A 25554-nucleotide genomic window follows, 5' to 3' on the forward strand; every position below is an offset into this window, starting at 1 on the left:
TATGTCTGCCTTTCCCTTTCCCTGGACTCATGACTCTGCTGGTGAATCCTGACTCACTCTTGAAGCATCAGTGTCAGTGCAGTTACTTCCTAAGGTATGAAGACCCTTCTGGTAGGCTCTCAATGCCGAATGATTGACTTCCATCCCTTATGCTGCCCCCGGGACCTTGCTGACACCTCTGGCTGGACATGTACCTCTCCTTCATAAACATGTATCTCATGTCTGTGAATGTGAGACAGGAATCCTCAAGTCTGAAGAGGATGAGAACTCATCAAATCCAAGAGACTTTGTGCCTCTGTAGATGATCCGCTTGGGTTGGGAGAAATCTGCCAACAGGATTCTCCTACCCACGGCCTGTTTCCACACATGAAAAACTAAAGGGCATGAGATTACTGATTCTCAGTCCATAATCAGAGAAGCAGCAAGCAGGAAAATGGAAAAGCAAAACTGTAGCTTAGCAGTGGGTATGGAGAGGCAGTGGGAGGTCATGGAAGATGCACAGGATTCTGAGTCCTGAGGCCCTTTACCCTCTTAGAGCCTCAGGTTTCTATCTATAAATGGGCGCCAGATACGGATCCTGCTGCTTCCTAGACAGTGGTGAGGATGGAATGAATGAGCAATTTTCTTTGAGAGCAGTGAAGTGCTGAGTGAACAGTGTTGGCCCTGCTTCTTGCTCCCGTGGGCTGTGCCCCTTCGAAGGCTCTCTCCTCTCTTCTGGACTTTGTTCAGGGGCTGATGGCCCAGGACCCCAGGTGCCTGCTGTTTCTGCTCTGTTCAGATAAGCAGGCCATTCACCAAGAGCCTGGGATCGGTAAAATCAATATAATTGCATGTCGATTATAAATTTCATTTTCTGCCTGCCTATGAGCCATTAGCTTAGATCAATACATTCTCTACCCTTGGTTAAGTAATCATGGGGGCTGGTGAGGATTTCAGCAGAATCAGGGCAGGGTCCAGACTGCCTTGCTGCCTTGGACAGTGGAGTCCAAGGTGGCCTCTTGGCCCATGCCTAACTCAGTTCAGGCCTGTCTTGCTAAAAATAAATCACTTATCCCTATCTTCAAACAGTAAGGTCATGGCTAGTTCTCCAGCTGTCTGGGGCTACAAGGCCAGCTTGGAGCTCCTCCAGCCCAGCACTGAGCAGCATTGTGTGTTCTGAGTGTCTAAGAGCACTGGTCAGGTGGGGGCACTTATGGATGTCTAACATCTTCCATGGGAAGAGAAATTCTCTTTTCCCATCAGTTGGTCTGAGTTGTCTGGGAAGAAGGAGAACATGAGGGTTGGTGGGGGAAGAGGCTTGAGTTCACAGTTCCCCTCTTCTGGGTACAAACAGCCACCTTCATCTCCTGGCATGAACCTCAGGCAGCAGCAGATGGACTGGTGGCCTAAGGGCTGGTTGGAGGGTGGTGGCTGGGAGTGTTTGTTCTCAGCTTGTGGTGTTGAAACACTCTGGTACTTACAAACTCTGCAGTGTGGGGAGGTGCCAGCTGCTGCCCAGCGCACAGCTGGCACTGGGGGAAGAGTGTCTGGAAGCAGAGGAACCCAGCTCTCCATACATCTGCTTCAACAAAGGCCCCTGTGTCTCCCTCTCCTTCTCTGCAGGTGGCAGATGGGAAACACCATTGCTTTCACTAGCATTTACCCTCTCTCCTTGCCCTCAGGGCCACTCCCTGTGCACCTGCTGCCCCCACTGCAGCCTGCATAAGGCCTGCCTAAGGCTCCGGCCAGGCACACCACTCCATTGTCTAAAACCCTACCTGGACGTGGGACAGGCTCATTCCCTTACATCACCTTGTCCTCCCCCTGCCTTCCTGCATTGCAGCCACCATAGGGGCACACTGCTTGCCCCAGGTTGCTGCCTCTGGGCCTTAGCACAGAGGCTTTCACAACCTGGGATGGCTCTTCTCTCTTGCTGCCTGGATCTGAGCCTGGCATGTAAATATGAAGGCATGCACTGTATGTTCAGAAGCCTTTGGGTTCTGGATCCCAGCAGTGCGCCTTCCTGGTTGGGTACTCTTCCTGGCTGGCAAGTTCTTTATCCTTTCTGGGACTCAATATCCTTACCTGAAAATCCTTATCTGAAAAATGGGGCAACAGTGGTCTTTTTCTCAATGGGAATCTTTTGAGGATGAAGGGAGATAATGCATGTGCCTGCACATGACAGGTGCAACAGGACTTCAAACCGGAAGTTCCAACAGGGCTCCAAGCCACACAGAATGTGACATTCTAAAGTGAGGGACAAACTAGGAAGCATGCTTTCAGAGAGATAGGTCACAGCCAGCTACCATGGACCTAGAAATGTTGACCTGGTCTTCTATGTTGCAAACAAAATTGACCCTAGGGCACCTCTATCCAGGTATGCCCAGAGTTAACCCAGGGCCTGCCAGGTGGGGACATTGGAGGACACAAATAAAGTCATTTCATGTGCTGTGCTTGCTTGACAGAGTGTCCCATGAGCTCAACAGGCATTAGTGTGGTTGTTGCGATTTTAAGCACTTGGTAAGCACATGAAGAGTTAAATCAGGGAGGGGAAGCTATCTGAGGCTGCAGCATTTGGAATAGCCAATCTTTTTTTCTCAGAAATATGGGAGTTGAAGTAAAACAGCAGCCAAATCTGGGATTCCTCAACATCACTAGGTGGCAGGGACCAAGCCCATCTGAGCTCACCACACACCTTTGCAACCATGGCTAACACCTGGCACCCCTGGCGAGAGCTAACTCCACAGGATGCCCACTGCTCTGTGTCCCATAAAATCCCAATTCCCCTCCCCTTTCCCACTAGCCTGCTGCTGGGCCAGGCTGACTTTCAGGGGAACAAATCCGGGACAGGCCAGGACAGAGTGGGTGGCCTGTCTCCACTTTCATTTTGGCCCCCGCACCTAGTGATAGCATTGTGTGTGCCTTCCATGGAGACAGGTGCTTGTGAGGGTTGGACAGGATTTGACAGCTTTGTATTGCTGGCATCGCTGGGGGCATGAGCTGCTCACTGACACATCAGCCTCCATCTGCCTCTGTGCAGCACTAGATTTGGGAGGGAGGCTTCTCAGACCTGAGTCTTGTGTTTAAGCTGCTCTGCTCTTATTAGTGGTGCAGTTTTGAGCATTTTACTTATATTACTCTGCCTCTATTTTCTCCCTTGTCTCACAGAGTTGGTGTAAAGATTAAAATAGGACATTTACATGTAACGCAAGGTCCAGCTTGCATCCGGCACATTCTAAACACTCAATAGAGATTCTCTCACTTTCCTTCCTTCCTTAAAGAGGAAAGTGAAAGGACAGTTCGTGGCCTTTAATGTATGAATAGTGGAAAGTCATATCCTTGATTGCATTTATATAAAATTGAAGAATAGGTAAGATCACTGTAGGGTGCTAGAAATCAGAAAGGTGTCGCTCTGGTTGGGAGAAGGGTCGGGGTGACTGGGAAGACATAGGAGAAAACCTCCTAGGCTTAAGGAAACTGCTTTATATCTTGATCTTCAGGCTGGTCACTGAGAGAACACTTAAGATTTGTGCATTTTACTCTGTAAATTATGCCTCAATAAGAAAATCTTAAAATTTTTAGACATAAACAATGAAAATCCTAGAAGAGTTTTCAAAAAAAAAAAAAATCAGGCTGCAATGTGATTTGAGGCCACTCTTGTTCAAAGATCCCCAAACTGGAAACTTTTATTTCCTCTAATCAGGTTCCCCTGGATTTGTCCTGGACCCTTTGCTGATCTGAGGGCCTCTGTAACTTCATTTCACTTCTGAGCAAATTTTTAGAAGGGACTGACAAGAGACCGCTTGGTCCTCTCCATGGGGTGGAACACCTGGCTAGTGGCAGAGGATGTCCAGGCTTGGGCACCTCTGCTGTCACAGAACGTGTCAGCTACAAACAGCGGTGCCAGGGCCTGGCCTGGAAGTAGAGACTGCTGGGTGAGTTCCCTTTGGCCCTTCTTCTCCAGAGCAGGCTCCTCTGAGGCCTCCTGTCCCTGGCTAAGCTCCAGCCCACAACCTGGATGCACCCCTCCATGAGCGGTTCTAATATGCCCCTTCCTCAGCATACCTTACTGACCACTCTGCTAGACCTCCGTCCTCTCTCTGAATTAGGCAAAGTCAGATGCTGTGTCACCTAATTAGGTGACTGTTCCTTAACTGCTTCACTCTCAGGGCCATGAAGGTGGTGAGGACTCTCATAGGGAGCCTTCATGGTATCTGACAAGCCTGGGCAGGGGCATCATGGCACGGCCAAGGGCATATCCTGGAAGCCACAACATTCATAACTAAGCAATCTGAGGAGGACTGCTAACCCTATGAGTGTCCCTAAAGGGCAGAATCTTCCAGGGATCTGAAGGATCCCCCAGTCTGAGCAGGTATGAGGTCAGTTGACCTCTGGGCTGTCATTCCCTAACCACTTTTCAAGTAGTCCTACAGTCTTGGGGCAAAACCCAGCAGTGTCCTATCCCTTTACTTCCATTCCCCCACCTCACAGAGGCAGCCACTTTCAACCTTTGTCATTAGTTCTTTTGGTATCACTTCTATGTTTCCAGATAGTATTTATTTATTGCTACTTCTTGATTTTTTCCTTTTAAGTGTTATTTATTAACTTCTTACTATAAAAGATGAAGATTTTGTTTCTTTTACTCCCTTTTCCCCACCATCCGTAAGCACCCACTCCACCCTCCCAATATAGTTATATTATCATTTTGGTTAGATTAACAACAGAATTTCCATTATTAGCACCATTTAATTGCTAGTCCCACTTGAGGTATGTCGTATATGATAATAATTTTTCTTTCATGAATCACTTTTGTTTTCCCTGGAGTTCATAATTGCCTTGCTTTTTTATTTGCTTAGTTTTCTGCTAGGTATCAATAATCCAACCTTAAACATTCTATCAGTTGTCTAAATCTAATCTCCATGTGTTTAGATGCACCTTCTTAAAAATATCATTGCATTTTATCACTGAAAGAACCTATAGCTGTCATGGAGATGTACAGGGCCAGGTGCAGTGGTCTTCAGATAGTGTTGGGTTAGGGAGAAGGCAGAAGCCTTAGCATTGGACGGACAAATTTACATCCCACATTTATTGGCTGGGCAACCATGATTCTTCTACATCTATCAAAATGGTAACAATGATATCACATTAGAGTGTAGTTATGAGAATTAAATGAGGTACAACAAAAGTGCCTGGAGCATGGGTACACCATAAATGTTAGTTTACTTTCTTGTGGGACAATCACATGAATAAGGCCATTGAAGTTACTTCATCACACTAATAGAGCTTTCTCTCCCCACCCCCAAAGTATTGACCAGGCTCTGAACATTCATCAAGACTCCTAAGACATTGACACTCCTGCTACGGGAGATGGTGAGAGCTCCTGTAACTTTGCCCATCAGTCTGATGATTTCCTTTAAAAGAAGGAGCCTCCTTAATAGCAACATCAATTTTATTTTGAAACACTGCAAACAAAGACAGAAATTCTGAAAGGAAAATGTATGCAAGTTAAAAACATGTAAATCTAGAAAAAAACCCCACTCTAATATAAAAATAAAGGGCAAGCAACAAATTAGGAAAATATTTGCAACATATGAGTCAGTGAAAGGCGAGGTCAAATTTCCTAAGTACCAGGCCAGCTAGGGTAGAGACAGCGCTCCAGCCACCCAGGCAAATGCTTTCTCCTCTATCCAGCTATTCATCCATTCAAAAAACACAGGTTGAGTGTCCACCTGGTACCTGGCATTGGGGGCATAATGATGCCCCCAAACAGAAATGGTTCCTGCTGTCACGGAGCTCATGGAGCATGCAAGTGACAGTTATTCACCAAACAGTCACACTCAGGAGTATACAGCTGCAACCTATGGTAAATACCATAAAGAAAAGGAGAGCTGGCGCAGAGGATCCAGCCTAGACTGGGGTGTGTGGGAAGACTTCCTTGGCTGGCAACACTTGAACTATACTATAACTAGAGAGTGAATAGGAATTAAGGGTGGTGTGTGTGTGTATGTTTGTATGCATGAATGCATGTGCACACACATACATGCTTGCATGTGTGCAAATGTGAATGTAGGAGGCATTCCAGGGGAAAGAAGGATGTGCAAAAGCCCCATGGTAGAAGGTTCATAGAACACTGAGAACTGGAAGAGGGCCATATGGCTGGCCTATATGCACTAGATGCCAGTAGCACCCCTCAGTTGGAATAACCAAAAATACTCCAAACAATGCCAAATGTTCCCTAGGGGGTGCAAATTGCTCCTGGTTGAGAACTATTGACTTAAACATTTATGAGAAACCTTGGATTTCAAAGACAGGCTGCCTGTAAGCCCCTTTGCTGAAGCACTGGTCTCTTACCAGCACTGTCCAATAGAAATATAAAAAATACAATATGAGTCACATATGTACTTGTAAATGTTCTAGTAGCTATAGTAAAAGAATGTAAAACAGGTAAAATTAATTTTAATAATGGATTTTATTTAACCCAATATATCCAAAATGTTGTCATTTCAGTAAAATAATTATTAATGAGATATTGTACATTTTTTTTGTACTAAATCATCAAAATTTGGTATATATTTCTCTCAGTTTGGTCTAGTGACATGCCAAGTGCTTAGTAGCCACATGTAGCCAGTGGCCAGCTCATTACACAGGAGTGGGAGGGTGGAACTAAGCTCTCACAGAGGCTTCTGGCCTGTCCTATCCCTTGGGTCATCACCAGACTTGCCCCCTCCTCAGCAGAGCCATGCAAGGTCCTCCTTTGCCCACTGGGGTACACAGGTTTCAGCCCATCCAAAAGCACCCCACAGAGGGGTTCTGACGGCTGTGGAACACACTGGAAGGCCGGTCCCATCCAGGAAAATCATTCGAGCGCTTGCAAGGTGCTAATAAGATGGGTGTGTTCCCTGTGAATCCACAGAAGGCTGGAGGCTCCCAGCTGCAAACACCTGGTGAGACACAAACTGTTTCCAAGCTCCCAGGCAAATGCTCCATCCACCTCCAAAGACCCATCCTCCACTTCATTGTTTACAAAAGGAGCTCAGGTCTCCCAGATACTGGCCACCTGAAAAGACACATTCTACTTTTTGTAAAAGACAGATGTTCTCATTCAAAATGACACTTTCCGTGGCCAAGAAGTTGTTGTCTATGGAGATGCTGTCTCTAGCCTCATACAGTGGCCAAGTCTTCAGGTCACTGTGCTGGGTCGCTGGCTGGACACAAGCTGACTAGCCCAGTCCTGGACTCTCCTGACTCCCATCTCTTGCTGGTCTGAGTCTGCTCCCCCATCCACCTGTCCTGCCCCAGGCCCTGCAGCTCTCTGGGTGTTCTCCTGGCAGGAAAGCCTGCCTGCTCCTGGCCTGCTTGAGGAAATGCTGCCTGCACAACAGCAGGGATGAAGACCCTCGCTTGCACCCAGCTGTCTCTAGAAGCCAGGGCATTGCCTTCCCTGGTAAGTGGTGCTTCTGTGTTGGCCACAGGGCAAATCTTGGGCATTTCCTTCTCAGTAAAGAGGCAAAGTTTCCTTAAAGTTGCCACCAGGTCACCTGGAGCGACCGAGGGCCCCTGCAAAATGTGGAATGTGGGGCGAAGTGTGCATACCCACTGGACACTAAGCCGGCCACCGCCCTTTTGCAACTTCAGGTCGGGTCCCCACGCAGCCCAGGAGTTTCAGGAGGAAGGGCACTTCCTTAGGAGGATGCTCACTGTTCAGCGGCAATGGTCCCAGAACACCCGCCCCATGTGACACACGGCGTGACAGCTGGCCAAGTGGCCGCGCACATTTGCCAAGAGGCATGTGCGGTGCCCAGAAAACCCCAGAAAGTTGGACTTACCCCTCCTGGCCTGCCTGATCTTTGGGCTCAGCATGTTCTTGCAGCCGTCCGGCCAGCCCCGCGGGGCCGATCATGCTGTCATCCACTTGCTTTTGCTCGTCCGCGCGCCCAGTCGCCCCTCATGCCCTGCTCGCTCGGGGCCCCATGGCCGCTGGCGTCACCCGTCAGGCTCCCTCGGCTACCTCTCCCGGCTCCGGACGGACGGCTCGCCTTGGACTACATAAACCTCGATGCATTATTTATCCATCCCAGAATTAATTCCCATCCAAGCGGACCATTAAAGCCTCAGTAATCACTGCTGATCAATCACTGGACCAGGGCGGGGCAGTTCCTCTGCCTGGCCTGGGCGCAGGCGTGGCTGTCCAAGCTGAGCGCGGGGGCGGGGCGGGGCCGAGAGGGGCGGGGCCAGCCGAAGACGCCCGGCGCGGTCCTGGCCCGGGAGAGGGTACCGGGGTTCCGTCCCTTCTCTGCTGAGGCTGGAGGAAATGCGCCTTTCTGTCGCCGCCTAGGAGCCGCACTCCCTGCCGAGCCCGGGTGGGAGAGCGCTTTGGTGAGAGAGCAGCCGAGACCCCCACGCAGGGCCCAGCCCACGGGGACCCGCTTATGAGCTCACTGTTTTAAGTGTTGAAAGTTGGGTGTGTCTGGGAAGGAGCAAGCAGCCTGGCAATGTAAACTCCTCAGGAGACTCCCAGCAGGAAGATGCCTGTTAGGGATACTATTTATGCCTCCTTAGTAAGGTGACAGTAATAAGAAGCCAGGAAGCACTTAACTCAGGGCTCTTAACATAGGAATATCTGAATTGAATAGTGAATCTCTGCTAATTGCTATGTTTCTGTTTGATACTGGCATAATTTTAAAGGGTGCATACGGGGGCTTTGTGAGGAGGGGAATCCAGCCTCAAGATGCTAAAAATTACCCAAGGAATGCAATCATAACAGTAGCTATCGTTTATTAGGCACCTACTATGTGTCAGGCACTGAGGCTGGTGCTTTACATTCAATATCTCATTTAACTCTCAAACTCCTGAGGCAGGTGTTATATATATAGCATTTCAAATGTGGAAAACAAGGCACAGCAAGGTTGAATCACCTGCCCAAAGTCATACAGTACTGAGCGGCAGGGCGGGCACCGGAGCCCAGGGCTGTGTCTACGGCTCCTGCTGCTCTGTGATGCCAGCCTCTCCACCCTATTCCCATCACTGCATGGTAACAGCTCCTGGCTTGAGCCCCCAATGAACTTGCTGAACGGTGACCTGCCTCTGTGCCCCTGATAATCACTCCGTGTATCTTCTTAGGCATCTGAGCGTGGGTCTGGCCATTTGGGCCTGAGGATTGTGTGACCCTTTCAGTAGCTGGCAAAGAGGGATTTGAACAATGCCCTCCCCTGCTCAGATAGCCATGCCCTCCATCTGACCCTCCCCACTCCCTCGAGTGCCCCATGTCCACAGATCCCCAAGGTTCCTATTGGTGTATAATCAACTTTAGCAGCTGGAGAGGGAGAGGGCCCACCAGGAGATCACTGTGGCAATCCTCCCTAGGGAAGAGTGTGTCCTGTGGAGAGGGAAGGACTGCAGAGTAAGGAGGAAGACTCATCAGGATGTGGTGAGCCGCATGGCCGAGCTGGTGGGAGAAGGTGGAGTCCCTGGAGACAAAGCTGTCTTACTCAGCATCAAGCCACTTGTTCTGGTCTTCAGCTGCTCCTCAGAGGGATGAATGAGTACCTTGGCATAACATTCCAGGTTCTTTCATGGTAGCATCCATGGCCTCCTCTCTGACCTATCTCTTGCTGATGTGCTATACAACCATATGCACATACAGCGCCTGCTCCTGTGTGCCCCATTGACTTTGCACATGCCCCGCTCCTGTGTATTCCTGTTCTTGCATGTGCAGCCCCTGCTCTTCTGTGCCTCCGTGTCTTTGCACGTGTAGCTCCCTCTTTCCGGAATGCCCTTCCTCACATTGCCTTGTCCTTCTTTGGGCAATTCCCCAATGAAATTCTCCTGATTCCACCAGCAGAATGAGCCGCTAAGCACTTCCCCTGGGTCCTTATCTGTGTCCCTGGACTGCCCCTCTTGTATGCCCTCCCTGAGCCCCAGGCTGACTCAGGCCAGAAGCCTCACAGGAAATTCTGGCTTGATGGGCAGATCCAAGAAACACCACTGAATGACAGAACTGACCTCCTTTTCCTTTAAGGCCAGGTACAAGCCCTGGTTGGGACATGGACCACCCAGGAGGAGTAGGGAGAATATCAAGCTAGAAAATCTCATGTCGACACCAGGGTCACAGGGCAAGTCCTGTGGCCTGTAACAATGTCTTGAGCAATCAGGAAGCCATTTGTGAGTAATGCAGCCTGGACCACTTTATCCAAGTCAGAGGCAAGGAAATGCCCTGAGACTTAGTCTGGGTCCACTCACGCTTGTTTTGGTTAAGAAACCACCCCCAGGCGCTTTTCCTGTGCAGCTGTTTTCCCTGATGATATTAAGTCACTGTGTTCACTCGCCTGCTTTTCTGGGGATCAGACCTGGAAGTGGACAAAACCACAGGCTCTGGGCTCACACCCAGAAGTCAGGCTGGGAAAAGGGCAGGAGCTGATCTGGATTCTGCATCTGAGAAGGCTGGGGGAATGGGGCAGGTGGGCAAAGTAGCTCATTTCTCCTCTCCACCCTCAGACTGTACTCTCAGTACTTCCTGAGATGAAGGGTCCATAGAGGCAGGAATTGGAGCCCCTCCCTCCTGAAGTTTACCAGCCCTGATCCGCAGGGCCCTGGGAGCCTCCCACTTCCTCTTGGGTGGCTTGTGGGAGGATGGAGTGGGGACAAGGGCAGGGCAAAGGGATCTGTTGAACATGTGACATCCTATAAGCTTTTATTTGAAGAACCAGCCCTAGTCTTCTCGATTATAAGTGGGACACCAAGACCAAGGAGTGGGAGACACAGGTCTAGCTTAGCAGTGGCGACAGAGAGATGCCTCCCTCTCCACTGCCCTGTGACTGCCTAAACGGTGCTGCCCCTTAACAGCAGTGGTCCTGGGTCTGCCTTCACCTGGTTTCCTGCCTTGAATCATTCAGTATTTTCTAAGGGCTGTTCAGGGACAGGAGCTGAAGGATATGTGGAGAGCGCTGAATGGACAGAACTCCCCAGAAGGCATCTATTGAAATGCACACCTGTCGGTGGGATGGCTGCCAATCAGCATCAACTGGCCCGGAGCCAGGATGCCTTCAAAACAGTAGTTCCTAACCTTGGCTACATATTAGGGAGCTCTGACAGTGAATTCCCATGTCCCACCATCAGTGGCTCTGATTTAACTAGTCTGGAGGGTTTATTGTCATTGGGAGCTGTAAAAGCTCCTCTAGGGATTCAGCCAGGGTTGAGAACCACGGCTTTAGAAGACTACTGCATTTGGGGTGTTTGCCGGCTGCCATCCTGAGGGAGATTCTTCTCAGGGAGAGGCACATCTGCCAATAAATCTCCTTGTCGGAAAGTGGAAAGGGCATCTGTCTGAAGCCCCACCTTGAGACAACTCCATGCAGAGGCACAGGTGCTGTTGGATAGTCTGTGCACTGCGCAAAGGTGTCCAGTAGAGGGAGGTAAGGAGGCTGAATCTGGGCTCCATTGGCAAAGCCATGTGTTCCAGCACGGGGAGGTGGGGAGCTGTGCAGCTGGAAGAGGGAGCTTTCCTCTAATTTGCACAAAGGCGATGTATAGATAGCAGAGCCCTGCTTCCCCTGTTCCAGAAGCTGCATGGAGGACCAGAGTAAGCCCTTCTGGAGGCAGAGGAGAGAAACAATGCTACTCTGGCTTTGTGATGCCTGCGCAGGGGTCACCAGCACCTGGGTCCCCAGCCTGCCTGCTTAGCACGCTCTCTGTTCCTGCTGCCAGGAGGCTGATGCTGCAGCTCCCTTGTGTGTCACTCCGGGTCTTCATGGGCAGCTCCCACCCTCATGCTTTGGTTTCTCCTTCTGTCTATCCCAGTAGTGGGCTGGACCAGCTAGAGAGTACCAATGACATAACTGATTGTTACATTTTCAGGAGTTTTGTAAGCCAGTTGTTTAGCAAGAGTGTCATTAGAAATTAATATATATAAACTTATAATTAAATAAACTATTTAAGACAAAGATAACAAGCACTAAAAACTCGTAATTTCCAAATCATTTTACTACATTTTATTATTCTTAAGGTAATTGACATCTATTGTTTCTACATGGTGGATAATATATATTGGGTTGCTGCCATTCATCTCTTTTCAACTCTAATGTTCAGTGACATCATGCTGGTAGTTTGAAATTGAATGTTGTGGGAGTATTTACACCAAGAAAACCAGCAAATGCAGTAAATCAGAGCTTAAATGTTTTGTTTTGTTTTGTTTTTCTTCTACAGAGCTGGTTGTTAAGCATTTGTCAGCACACCTCTGGCCCGTTTCCACCACATTCACTCTGTCTGCCCCAGTCACTGTAGACTCCCTGTTCTAGGCAAAGGATACCAACTCTCCACTTGAATCTGTTCTCCCCTTCTTCCTGGGAACACACAGATGTTCTACATTTCCAGCATCCTTGCCATTAGGTGTGACTGCATCCTGGCCATTATACATGAGCAGAAGTGATGTGGTTACTTCTAGGCTTGGCTTCCAGGACTCCTTCTCTTGCCACCCTTCTAAGCTCATTTCTCTTTCCTGGTTGACTGGGATAGGATCACTTTGAAATTCCTATGTAGAATATGGTAGAATCCCTGCCGTCTGGGGCCCTGAATGACTGCATGGAGCCAAGCCCTCACTGTCAATCCAGAAACATCTTGAGAGAAAGAGAAATTAACTTATACTGTATCGAGTCATTTCATAGTTGGTCCTCTTCATTACTATAGCCAACATTCTCACTGGATACACACTCCACTCTGCCTGCCCTTTTTTGCCTTCTGAACTTTGATGCATCCCTCTAGACCTTGTTCCAGCACCACCTCCTCGCTCAGTGCTCTATGGTTAGAGTTCGGCACCTTTAACATTTCCCATATCACCCATGCCCAAGGCCATGGGGACCTTCTACAAGGCCTGTTGTGAGATCTTTAGAGGAGTATGAGTTTTTCCTGCCCCCTCATCCATAATTTGAATATCATCTACATATAAAACCTATCATATGCTGAATTAAAAAATATTCTTCCTAGATATTTAAATTGGGAAACTGTGTGGGATTCATCAAAGTTGAACTTTTGTGCCACTTTGGTGGCCTTGCCCTGCTTGTACTGTAAGCCTGTCCCTGGTCATCTTGCCGTTGGGCACTTGGGCACTGCAGGCTGCTCTGTCATAGAGGTAATGGCCTTTCTCTCCACCCACTGTTCCTGGCTTCAGCTCTGCTGCCTTGGGCCTAAAGTCTGTCTCTGCCCTTTGGCTCCACCATCTCTGTCCCCTTGCCTTGGCTTTTAGTTTCAGTTTTGCCCATACCCTGCATCCATGGCATACCCTCCCTTTGACAGCCCAGGACCCCAGAAGGGGTGTAAAACCTGGACTTCTACCTATCTGGAGTCTTTGTTGTCTTGGGATCCTGGACAGAAGGACAGACACAGAATTAGGCACTAGGAAACCACCCAGATATATGGAGCAAGAGAATTCAGACTGGAGCAGAGAGGCTTTGCTTGGAAAGCCCCTGGATTGCAACCTGTGCCCTTGGGCATGATTTCTAGAGTTGTTCAGCCCTGGTCTGTGAGAAAGGTGGCTTAGGGGTACTGCATTGGCTCAGACACCATAACCATAACCTTTTGTTCCAACCACTGTTGTAGCACTTGTCACACATTACCTTTAACTTTGCAACAGCTAAGTCAGAGGATGCATAGTGTGTGCTGAATAGATGAATGAGTGGTGCCTCAGCTGGGTTCCAGTGGCAGATGCTGAGATAAGAGTTTTTTTAGGGATTAATATTTTGCCCAGGAAAGGAGGGAAGCAGAGACAGGGAGGAAGGTATCAGAGCACACTGCACACCTGACAGTATTGCTGCCAGCCCAACTGGCACTCCGAGCACATGACCCACTGGAGGGGCCTGGCTTTGGGCGGAGGTGGCCAGGACTTGTGCAGTCATTGGCTTGGAGCCACCCAGGAAGAGAGTGAAGTTGGCTGGAAAGCTAAGCCTCACCCTAAAAGAGCTAACAGCTAGCAGCTGTCAGCTGACTTCACTCCTGCAGTTGGGCAGTGAGTCCTTTTCGGAAACAGGTTCAGAGCAGCTTAGTTCCATGCCTACCACGCTTGGGCTTTAGAGCTTGCAGACTCAATTTTAAGCCTCTGTAAATGTTGGATTCAGGGAAATACTACTCACCTAGGACTCTTTGATCCACTTGGACAACTATCTGGGCTCCCCATTGAATTGAGCAACTTTCAGATAAAGAATTTATTCAGCTGTGAAGTCTGTGGGTTTCTCACAAGGGGAAGCTTCTATTAGAGAGAGTATAGGACTGATAGTAGCACAGGCCCTGCCTATGAGTGCTGGGTTCTCACAGGGTACCTTGGGAAGCGGCTTTGAGAGGACCCTAGCTTACCAGGCCTAACACCCTGGGCTAGGCAGGGTTGCTGCTTCCAGGAGTCAGAGGCTGAGATGAAAGAGTGAAACGTGTCCTTGCTTTGTGGCAGTTCTGTTTCTGGGTCCTGGGAACATGATGCACTGAGATTCCCAAAAGCCACCTCCCTTCCTAGAAAAGAAGGGGGCGGTCACTGCATCAGCTGCCCAGGCTCCAAAGGCAACCCCTGCCCTTCCACAATGGTACCAACAAGGAAGCGGGTCTGAAATGATTCCCTTCCCTGAAACTTAGGTAAAGAGTCAGATTTTAGAAAACGATAAATCACCATTGTGATCAGCTTTGCATTATTGAAAAACAAGCCTTCTCCCTTGTAAAAATACCTGCTTGCTGTGTTAAGGCAGGGATTGGAACAGATGGAAAGAGTGGAAATTTCCCAGGCGCCTTCTCTCATTGCTCACACCTCTCACCACAGTCAAATTCCTCCCTGCCCCTCTCTTCTGCACACATGCCACACCCTTGATCCCTCCTGTAACTTCCTCCTGCTTTCTTTTCTTTTCTTTTCTTTTCTTTTTCCTTTTTTTCCTTTCCTTTCCTTTCCTTTCCTTTTTTCTTTTTTTTTGAGATGGAGTCTCGCACTGTCACGCAGGCTGGAATACAATGGTGCGGTCTCAGCTCACTGCAACCTCCGCCTCCTGGGTTCAAGAAATTCTTCTGCCTCAGCCTCCTCAGTAGCTGGGACTACAGGTGCGTGCCACCACACACAGCTAATTTTTGTATTTTTAGTAGAGACAGCGTTTTACTATGTTAGCCAGGCTGGCCTTGAACTCCTGACCTCATGATCTGCCCGCCTTGGCCTCCCAAAATGCCAGGATTACAGGCCTGAGCCACCGTGCCCAGTCAACTTCCTCCTGCCTTTCTATCCATTTCCCCTCCTTTTGCATCTTTAATCTCTCCCTCATTGGTGCTTTTTTCCAAGTTGACAAACTCCCTCAAGTCTTTCCTGCTCTCAAGATTACGCCTCCTCTTCACCTCATCTGTTATAGTGGAATGGAACTTGTTTTTTGGCTGTACCATATCTAGGCCCTCCCTGTTTTGGAGGAATTCCTCATCTCCCTCTTCGGAAGCTACAAGAATGGATCTGTTCTATCTCTGGCAGGCAGTTGGATATGGTCATGTGGCTGAGGCTCAGCTGAGCAGATGACCCTGCCTGGGTTTTGAATCTTATCTTGAGCGTGACCCAGAGATGGACAGAGTTGACTTCTCAGCACTGGTGGCAGTGATGACACCTGCTGTGATGATGAGGCTTTTCCACAAGTGACACTCTGCAGGGGTGTCCTCCCCAGGCTCTTCCTGCAAGAAGACTATACTTGTGCTTCTTGCTTTTAGGTTCTCTGGAGCCACTACCATTCTGTCCATTTTCCAACCTGGTCCTCCAGCTTCCAAAGGATTTTTCCAATAAATTCTCTTTTCTGGCTTTAGCTAGTTTGGATTTCCTTTCTGTGACTCACAACCCACAGAATTCTAACTGATGCCCACATTATGCCTCTCTGCCATGTTCCCCATTCCTGTTCTCCTCTCTCACTTCCTAATCCTTTTAAATCGGCACAGATGGTGCAGTTCCCCACTTGTCCATTCTCTCACTGATGGCATTTCCTTCCCTATTTCCCCAGTTATACTGTCAGCCTCATCACTGTATGTCTCAGGCTGGAAACTACAGGCCATCCTTCGAAACCCTGGACTTTTGGTTAGGACTGATAGTAATCTCAGCTCACCAGAAGGTGCTGCTGGATGACGCCCTCCTACCTCTGACCAACACTTCTTTTCTCCCAACCTTTATTTTGTCCTCATCTGTTTCAAAATCCAGCTCCCATCTCCGTGTACACCTTTGGCCTTTGTGGAATCTTGTGCACATGTGCTGCCTTGCTTTAGTGAAGCCTCAGTGACTCTTCTTTTAAGGCACTCTTGCCCATCATAGGCTTCTTAATGGAGCAGTTTATACCTGTCATCATGATATGGCCTCAGTAATCACTACCACTGTCATGTGACAGAAACTGTTTTCTTGGAGGTCACTGATGAGCACCTAGTTGCCAAATACCCTCAGTACTAATCTATCCTGGTTAAAAAATGACAAGGGCTTTATAGTTTAGTAGGAAGATGGTACGTTTGAAGAACCCTTGGTTTGAATTTCTTAAACCAAGCATTCATTGTATCAGTTGATCTTCTTAATTTCTGGACCATTATTGGAACCAGATAGAAGGAAACTTAAGCCAAACCCAAGTTTCCAGTTTTGCTAGTTCTTAGACCTAGGCCAGACTTCATGGTGCCATGCCCTTGTGGTATATGACAGAAGTACATCTAAGTGGAGAAGTTTAGAAAAGAATTGGATGTAAGACTATACTGTTTAGAGGAGAGTTTTGGCTAGGAATATAACTTTTATAGACCACTGAGAAGAATGTAAAAAAAAAAAACAAGAAAAGAAAAATAGAGAGGCTAGGACCAAACTATGAGAATCGCCAACATCTAGGGATTATTAGAAGGAGGATGAAAGTTTATTTAAGGAAGTGCTGTGGTTTGAATGTCCCCTCCAAAACTCATGCTGAAATTTAATTGCCATTTTGATGTTATTAAGATGTGAGTCTTTAAAGAGGTGATCAGGCCATGAGGACTCTGACCTAAACGAATTAATGTCATTATTGTGAGATTGGATTGTTATAAAAGCAGGGTTGATGTTCTCTTGAATGCTCTCTCTTGCCCTAACTTGCCTTTCTGTCTTCATCTGGGGCTGACATAGCATGAAGGCCCTCACCAGATGCTGGTGCCATGCTCTTGGGCTTCCCATCCTCCAGAACTGTGAGCCAAATACATTTATGTTCACTATAAATTACTCAGTCTGTGGTATTCTTTTATAGCAGCATAAAATGGACTAAGATAGGGAGCTAACCAAATATGGGCAGAGAGATGGGAGAAAACCCTGGGGAATATGGTATCATAAAAGCCAAAACAGGTTTAGTGTTTTCACAAGGTAGTGTCTCACTCTGTCAAATGCTGATGAGAGGGTTAGACAGTTGAGAAGAGGTCAGTATTTACTGGATTTGGCAAAGGAGAGTTGTTTATAACCTTAACAAGAATAGATTCATTGTAAGAGTGGAGTAGGATGCCAAACTGAAGTGGAGTGAAAATGACTGGTGAATTCCAGTTCCAGGAACATTATGGATTACATGCTCCCCAAATCCCCTCATGAAAAAAACCCCGGTCAGGTGCGGTGGCTCACGCCTGTAATCCCAGCACTTTGGGAGGCCAAGGTGGGTGGATCACGAGGTCAGGAGATCGAGACCATGCTGGCTAACACGGTGAAACCCGTGTCTACTAAAAACACAAAAAATTAGCCGGGTGTGGTGGAGGGCGCCTGTAGTCCCAGCTACTCGGGAGGCTGAGGCAGGAGAATGGTGTGAATCTGGGAGGCGGAGCCTGCAGTGAGCTGAGATCACGCCACTGCACTCCAGCCTGGGTGACAAGTGAGATTCCATCTCAAAAAAACAAAAAAACAAACAAAAAAAACCCCATACTCAGCCTGCTAAATATAATACAGAGCACTCATTTTTAAAATAAATAGCTGAGGAAAATGGCGTCAGTTAAAATGGCAGAGTAAGACATTTCAAAATTCTGTCTCCTGTAGCAGCAGCAACGACAACAAAAAAGTGACAAATCAGTGTTTTGGAACTTTAGAAACTAACCAACAGCTTGCATCAGTCAGGGGAATGCTTTATCAGGAAAACCCAGCTGAGTCTCAGTAAGAACAGCAAGGTTGCATTTTAACTTACCCTAGTTCCACTCCAACTCTCTAATTAGCAAGAGTCTTGCAAATGACAACCCTGGTAGCAGTTTCATTACTGTAGGAAACACAATGGACCTCATTTGCAAATAGCTAAAATTACTTGTTTTGACCTATTTGGTAGTTACCCAAAAGCTGGTTCAAAGGCTTACCTTCATGTCACCTAACCCAGAACTCTTCCAGTGCTAAAGTAGATATCTGTGGAATTTTGTCAGAAACATTTAGAGAAAAATATTTTACTCACTACTGTCTCAGGCAATGGATAATATTTGGAGCAAAAAATAGACTAACCTAAAGCTCTGGAGAAAAGACTGGTAAACAAGATGCTTTGAAGAGTAAGGATTTGAAAAGCTCTAACATATACATACACATGCCAGGGTTGTGTGCATGATTAGGAAAGACCCAAAAAGACCTGAAACTTTAACCTAAGGCCAACTTCTAGACTCTGCTCAAGCAGAAAGTGAAAACTAAGACACAGTTGTAAACTTCTGGGCTGAGTCTTCAACACAACCCCACAGCAAAGATATGGGAGCACCCCTTGCCCCTAGGTGTTTAAAGAAATCTCTGTCAAATTGCTAACTGACCATTAAGCTAATGGAACAAAGACTTCAATGGACACACATGATAAAGAATACATAACTCACAAAAATTATTTCAGAAAAGTTATTAAACAATAAATGATGGAAACTACAGCAAGCAGCAACAACAAATCCTGGAAAGAAGAGAAAATCTGATTTCCAGAATTGCCATATTATATAATTCAAAGTGCCCAGTTTTCAACAAGAAATTATGAAGCATGAAAAGAAACAAAAAATATTGTCCAGAAACAAAGCTATACAAAGTACGGCTTTTTTTAATGGGAAAAGTCGATCAGTAGAACTGTCCATAATGGAGTTCAGATACTGGACTTACTAGACAAAGACTTTAAATCAGCTATTTAAAATATATTTAAAGATTTAAGGAAACCATGTACAAAGATCTAAAAGTAATTGGGAGAATGATGTATCATCAAATACTGAACATCAATACAGAGAAATTATATAAAAAGACCAAACAGAAATTCAAGAGTTGGGAAAGTACAATAACTGAAATAAAAAAATTCACTAGAGAGACTCAAGAACAGATTTGAGCTAGCAAAATAAAAAATTAGTAAATGTGAAGAAGGTCAAATGAAATTATTCAGTCTGAGGAACAGAAAAAAGAAGAATGAAGAAGATGAACAAAGCCTAAGATGCCTGTAGGATATTGTCAAGTACAAGAATATCCTGTTTTATCGAGCTCTGCTTTATTGTGCTTTACTTTATTCCACTTGGCAGATATTGCATTTTTTACAAATTAAAAATCTGTGGCAATGCTGTGTCAAATGAGTCTATCAGTGCCAATTTTCCAGTAGTATGTGCTCACTTAGTGTCATGGTGTCAGCAGTTTTTGGCAATAAAGCATTTTTAAATTTAATTATATACATTTTATGCTTAATGGACTACAATATAGTGAAAATATAACTTCCATTTGCACTGGGAAACCAAACATATATGTGGCTTTCTTTTTGTGACATTTACTTTATTGTGATGGTCTGGAATTGAGCCTGCAATGTCTCCTAGATATGCCTACATATGCATAGAAGAAGTCCAAGAAAGAAAAGAGAAAAAGGAATAATGGTCACTTTCAAGGAATAATGTTCACTTTCCAAATCTGATGAAAGACATGACTCTACATATCACAACCTCAGTGAATCCCACATAGAATAAACTCAGAGATTTGTACTAAGTCACATTATAATCAAACTGTCAAAAGCCAGTGTCAGGGAGAGAATCCCCAAAACAGATAAATGACTTGTCATACACATTAATAGGCCTACAATGTATACAGATGTAACTGGTGATAGTAACATAAATTTGGCAGGTGGGAACAGAGATATATAGAAAAAAAAGTTTTTGTAATACTATTGATATTAAGTTGGCATTAGTCCAAACTAGAGTGTCCTAAATTAAGATATAATCCCCTATGCACCCAACACTGGACCACTCAGATATACAAAGCAAATATTATTAAAGCTAAATAGAGACATAGACCCTAAATACAATGATAATTGTGAACTTCAATACTTCAGTCTCAGTACTAGACAGATAATTTAGACAGAAAATTAACAGAGACATTGAACTTAAACTGCACTTTAGAACAAATGGACCTAACAAACATTTACAGAACACTTCATCCTACAGCTGCAGAATATACATTCTTTTCATCAGCACGTGGAATATTGTCCAGGATATACCACATTGTAGGATTAAAACAAGTCTCAACAATGTAAAATAATTGAAATGTTTCAAGTATCTTTTCTGATCACATTAGAATAAAACTAGAAATCGATTACAAGAGGAGCTTTCAAAATCATGCAAACGCATGAAAATTAAACAACATGCTCTTGACCAACCAATGGATTGATAAAGACATTTAAAAACCTTTCTTGTAACAAATGAAAACAGAAGCACAACATATAAAAATCTTTGTGACACAGCAAAAACAATATTGAGAGAAAGTTTACAGCAAAAAATGCTATATCAAAAAAGTAGAAAGATTTCAAATAAGCCTAGTAATGCATCTCAAGAATCTAGAAAAGCAAGAACAAACCAAACCCAAAATTAGTAGAAGAAAATAAATAATAAATACCAGAGCAGATTTAAGTGCAACTGAGGCTAAAAATACAAAATATCAACAAAATGAAAAGTTGGTTTTTTGAAAAAATAAACAAAATTGACAAACCATTAGCTAGACCAAGTATGAGAACAAGAAAAAAGACTCAAATAAATACAATCAGAAACAAAAGAGGAGACATTACAACTGAAACTACCTAAATACAAATGATCATTAGAGATTAATGTGTACAACTGTATGCCAACAAATGAAAATAAATAAATTATTTTCAAATCTCATGGAAATAAGTAAATTTCTGGACACATACAACCTACCAAGATTTAACTAAGAAGAAATGGAATACCTGAACAGACCAATTACAAGTAATGAAATTGGATCTGTAATTAAATGTCTCCCATCAAAGAAAAGCCCAGGACCTAATGCAGAATTATACCAAACATTTAAAGAAGAAATAGTACAATGTTTTTTCTTAAACTCTTCCAGAAAATTCAAGAGGAGGGAATTCTCCCAAATTCATTCTATGAGCCCAGCTATACCCTGATGCCCAAACCAGATAAGGACACAATAACAACAACAACAAAACTACAGGTCACTATCTCTGATGAAAATAGATGCAAAAATTCTCAACAAAATACTAGCAAACCAAATCCAGCAGCAGGTTAAAAAAATCATTCACCATGATCAAGTGGGATTTATCCCAGGGATGCAAGTGTGGTTCCACATATGCAAATCAATAAATTTGATACATTAGATCAACATAATGAGGGACAAAAGCCATGTGATCATCTCAATAAATGTATAAAAAGCATTCGATAAAATTCAACATCGCTTCATGATAAAAAATTCTTAAGTTAGGTACAAAAGGAATGTACCTCAATACAATGAAGGCCATATATGACAAACCACAGCCTACATCATACTAAATAGGGAAAACCTGAAAACTTTTCCTCTAGGCTTTGGAACAAGACAAGGATGCTCACTCTCACCACTGTTATTTAACATTAATACTGGAAGACCTAGCCTGAGCAATTAGGAATAAATTGAGAAAGATGTAAAGAACATCCAGGTTGCAAAGGAGAAAGTCAAATTGTTCCTCTTTGCAAATAACATGATCTTATATCTAGAAGACCCTAAAAGCCCCATCGACAACTCTTAGAACTAATAAACAAGTTCAGTAAAGTTGTAGGATATAAAATCAACATACAAAAGCCTATAGCGTTTGTATACACCAACAATGAACTAGTGGAAAAAGATATGAAGAAAGCAATCCTGTTTACAACAGCTACAGAAAAAATACTCAGGAATAAGTTTAACCAAGGTGGTGAAGGATATCTACAAGGAAAACTATGAAACGCTGATGAAATAAATGGAAAAGAACACACAAAATAGAAAGGCATCATATATTCATGAATTGAAATAATTAATATTGTGAAAATGACAATCTTACCAAAAGCTCTCTGCAGATTCAGTGCAATCTCTGTAAAATACCAACAACATTCTTCATAGAAATGGAAAAAATGAGCCCAACATTGTATGGAATCACAAAAGACCCCAAGTAGTCAAAGGAATACTGAGCATGATGAATAAAGCTGGAGGCATCACACTACTGAACTTAAAAATAAACTCAAAGGGTTGGAAACCAAACAGCATGATACTGGCATAAAAACAGACACATAGACCAATGGCAGAGAATAGAGAGCACAGAAATAAATCCACATATTTACAGCCAACTGATTTTTGACAAAGGCACAAGAGCATACATTGGGGGAAGGACAGTCTCTTCAATAAATGATGTTGAGGGAAACTGGATATCTATGTGATCTATGTGCAGATAAATGAAACTAGACTTCTCTCTCACACTATCTACTAAAATCAACACAAAATGGATTAAAGACTTAAATGTAAGACCTAAAATTTAAAAACTACTAAAATAAAACATCAGGAAAATACTTCAGGATATTGGTCTGAGTAAAGATTTTATGAAGAAGACCTCAAACACAAAGGCAGCAGAAGAAAAAATAGACAAATAAGATTACATCAAACTAAAAAACTTCTGCAAAGCAAAGGGGACAACCAAAAGAATGAATAGACAAGCTGCAGTATGGAAAAAAACATTTGCAAACTATTTATCTGACAAGGGATTAATATCCATTATATACAAGGAACTCAAATACTTCAAAAACAAAAGAACACCAAATAATTTGATTTGCAAACAAACTGGAAAGCTAACGAGCAAACTATTTTAATGTGTGATACACTTAAGTGTATTACCTTTGATCAGTAAGAAAATAGATTTACTTCAATATATGAAAATACAGCTTTCTGGGCCAAAGTGTTGGGAAAGAATGAATCAATACGGTTCCTCATAGAGTTTATTGGGTTGGAGCACAGTTGATTCTTGCTCATCCTAAGCAATGGAGCAGTGTGTTTATACACATGCTTGTGCATTTTTTTTTTTTAAGTTTTGACAGTTTCTGAAGTGTTTTTCATACACTGTCTTCCTATCTTATCGTTGCCCATCTCAGATAGGTAGGGCAGACATTATCATATCTATTGGTCAGATGGAGAAGCAGGTTCAGAGATGTTGAGGGACTTTCTTGAGTCACTCAGATCAAGAGTGACGGAGCCAGGAGTCACACTCATATATTCTGGCTCTTTATCTTCATGGATTCCCACTGTGCAGTGCCACAGTTGTTTTCACCTGACTATGGAAATCATTTCCATTTTGCTTCAGTTGGGGCCTTGATCATTCCTTGCCTAGACTATCCAACTCTTCTGCTCAGTTTCCAGCCTCCCAAAGCTCTGACTATGCCATTTTGTACTGCTCAGGAGCTATGCTAGGGTCTGAGCTGGAATCCAGCATGGGGAGAGGAACTAGCCCATAGGCCGTGGGTGGAGAGAGGGAATGTTAGTTCTCTCACAGAGGTAGTGAACAAAGTACGTAGGGTGCAGAATAGGGAGCCACCCCTCTGCCCATAGACAGACATTTAGGTTGGAGTTTCACATTAATTTCAACATCCATGACAAGACGTCTCCCTACTCTCTGGTCAAATTCACCAGTGCACTGGGGCTTGAGGCCCAGGCTCCATGGACTTACTGCTTTACCTTCCTCAGAGGGAGGAGTTCAGGCTGCCAATCACAAACACCATGGCCTTCACTGTCACTTCACAAAAGTGGGGGTCCCACATCAAGAGGTGAAGAACAGGATGTGCAGAGCACTCTAGTAAGCTTGGTGTGTTACTTGCAACTGATGACTGCTCTTTCCAGAAAACCCAATACATGACTGCCTTTGCACAGCCATCCAGGCTATTCCTACATACCTTTGTTTAAGACTCTTTCATTGTATATGAAAGTACATTACACTTGCATTTTTAGTAAGTTATCTTTTTAAAGGTATGTACATCTCCATTACAGCTTTATATTTCTCTATTTTTTTTGCAATAAGTTGTCCTTATTTTTGCATTTTTGCCTCATTTATTTTGGTTGGTTTAAACTTGCCTCATGTAAACATGTTGTCATCTCTGTCATTTTGATAATAATACTTTTCAGATCATTTAAAATCTTATATACTCAGCTTCCTATGCAATTCATATTTGAACAATATTTATTCAATTACACACTGAATACCTTAAGTTGGATTCTTATTCAGAAAATAATTTAAGTAAATGGTAACTATTGTGTACTCCAAATGGTGGAGGATTTAGATATGCCAGATTTGTTAAAAGTATAAATCACACTATTGTTTATCCTAGCATCCTCCATCGAAAATCTGGCATAGTACATTTACACAGTACATAGAAAATCTAGATACTACATTTGGTCCTGGGTGACCTCAGCCTTCAAACTCAGGGCATGTTGGGGCATAGAGTGGTGACTGTAGAAAAAAGGTTTAGTTGATTTATAATGTTGTTGAAGTCTTATTTCATTGCTGGCCTTTCGACTAGTTATTCTATTATTGGAATTGAGATACTGAAGTTTCCAGTTATTATTGTTGCACCATTTCTTTCTCTCTAAGTCTTTCTGGTTTTGCTTCATGGACTTTGGTGCTCTAGCTAGGTGAATATATGTTTATATTGTTATATCTTCTGGAAAGATTAATGCTTTTACTAATATATATTATGCTTCTTTCTCTTTTGTAATAATTTTTGTCCTAAAGTCTATTTTGTTTAATTTTAGTGTAGCCACTCCCCCTCTCCTTTGGTTATTCTTTTCATAGAGTACTTTTTTCTGTCACATTCAACCTATTGGTGCCATTGAATCTAAAGTCTTCCTAGACAGCATATTGTTAGATCATGTGGCTTTTAAAAAATCCATCTTGCGAAGATGGTCGAATAGGAACAGCTCCAGCCTCCAGCTCTCAGCGTGAGTGACACAGAAGATGGGTGATTTCTGCATTTTCAACTGAGGTGCAGACTGACATCTCACACCTCACATGGCTGGGTACACCTCTGAGATGAAGCTTCCAGAGCAAGAATCAGACAACACCACTTACTGTTCAGCAATATTCTACCTTCTGCAGCCTCCGCTGCTGATACCCAGGCAAACAGGGTCTGGAGTGGACCTCAAGAAAACTCAAACACACCTGCAGCTGAGGGTCCTGACTGTTAGAAGGAAAACTAACAAACAGAAAGGACACCCATACCAAAACCACATCAGTACGTCACCATCTTCAAAGACCAAAGGCAGATAAAACCACAAAGATGGGGAAAAAGCAGTGCAGAAAAGCTGGAAATTCAAAACATCAGAGTGCATCTCCCCCTCCAAAGGAA

General features: G+C 44.5%; 1 protein-coding gene across 3 annotated transcripts in view; it reads right to left on the reverse strand.

Moving 5' to 3' along the window:
* ARHGAP22 (Rho GTPase activating protein 22) overlaps positions 1-25554 on the reverse strand; it is a 206275-nt gene that overhangs the window by 150358 nt on the left and 30363 nt on the right. For 2 of the 3 annotated variants that reach the window (XM_011990941.1, XM_011990939.1), the window contains exon 1: positions 7806-8174. The exons of the other annotated variant lie outside the window; for it this stretch is intronic. In XM_011990941.1, coding sequence (XP_011846331.1) covers positions 7806-7839 — 34 coding nt within the window. In that variant the 5' untranslated portion in view covers positions 7840-8174. Of the gene's footprint in view, positions 1-7805; positions 8175-25554 lie in introns of those variants that run through there. 3 annotated transcript variants of the gene reach the window in all.

The sequence above is a fragment of the Mandrillus leucophaeus genome, unplaced genomic scaffold (genome assembly GCF_000951045.1).
Source record: "Mandrillus leucophaeus isolate KB7577 unplaced genomic scaffold, Mleu.le_1.0 Scaffold388, whole genome shotgun sequence".
Lineage (NCBI taxonomy): Eukaryota > Metazoa > Chordata > Mammalia > Primates > Cercopithecidae > Mandrillus > Mandrillus leucophaeus.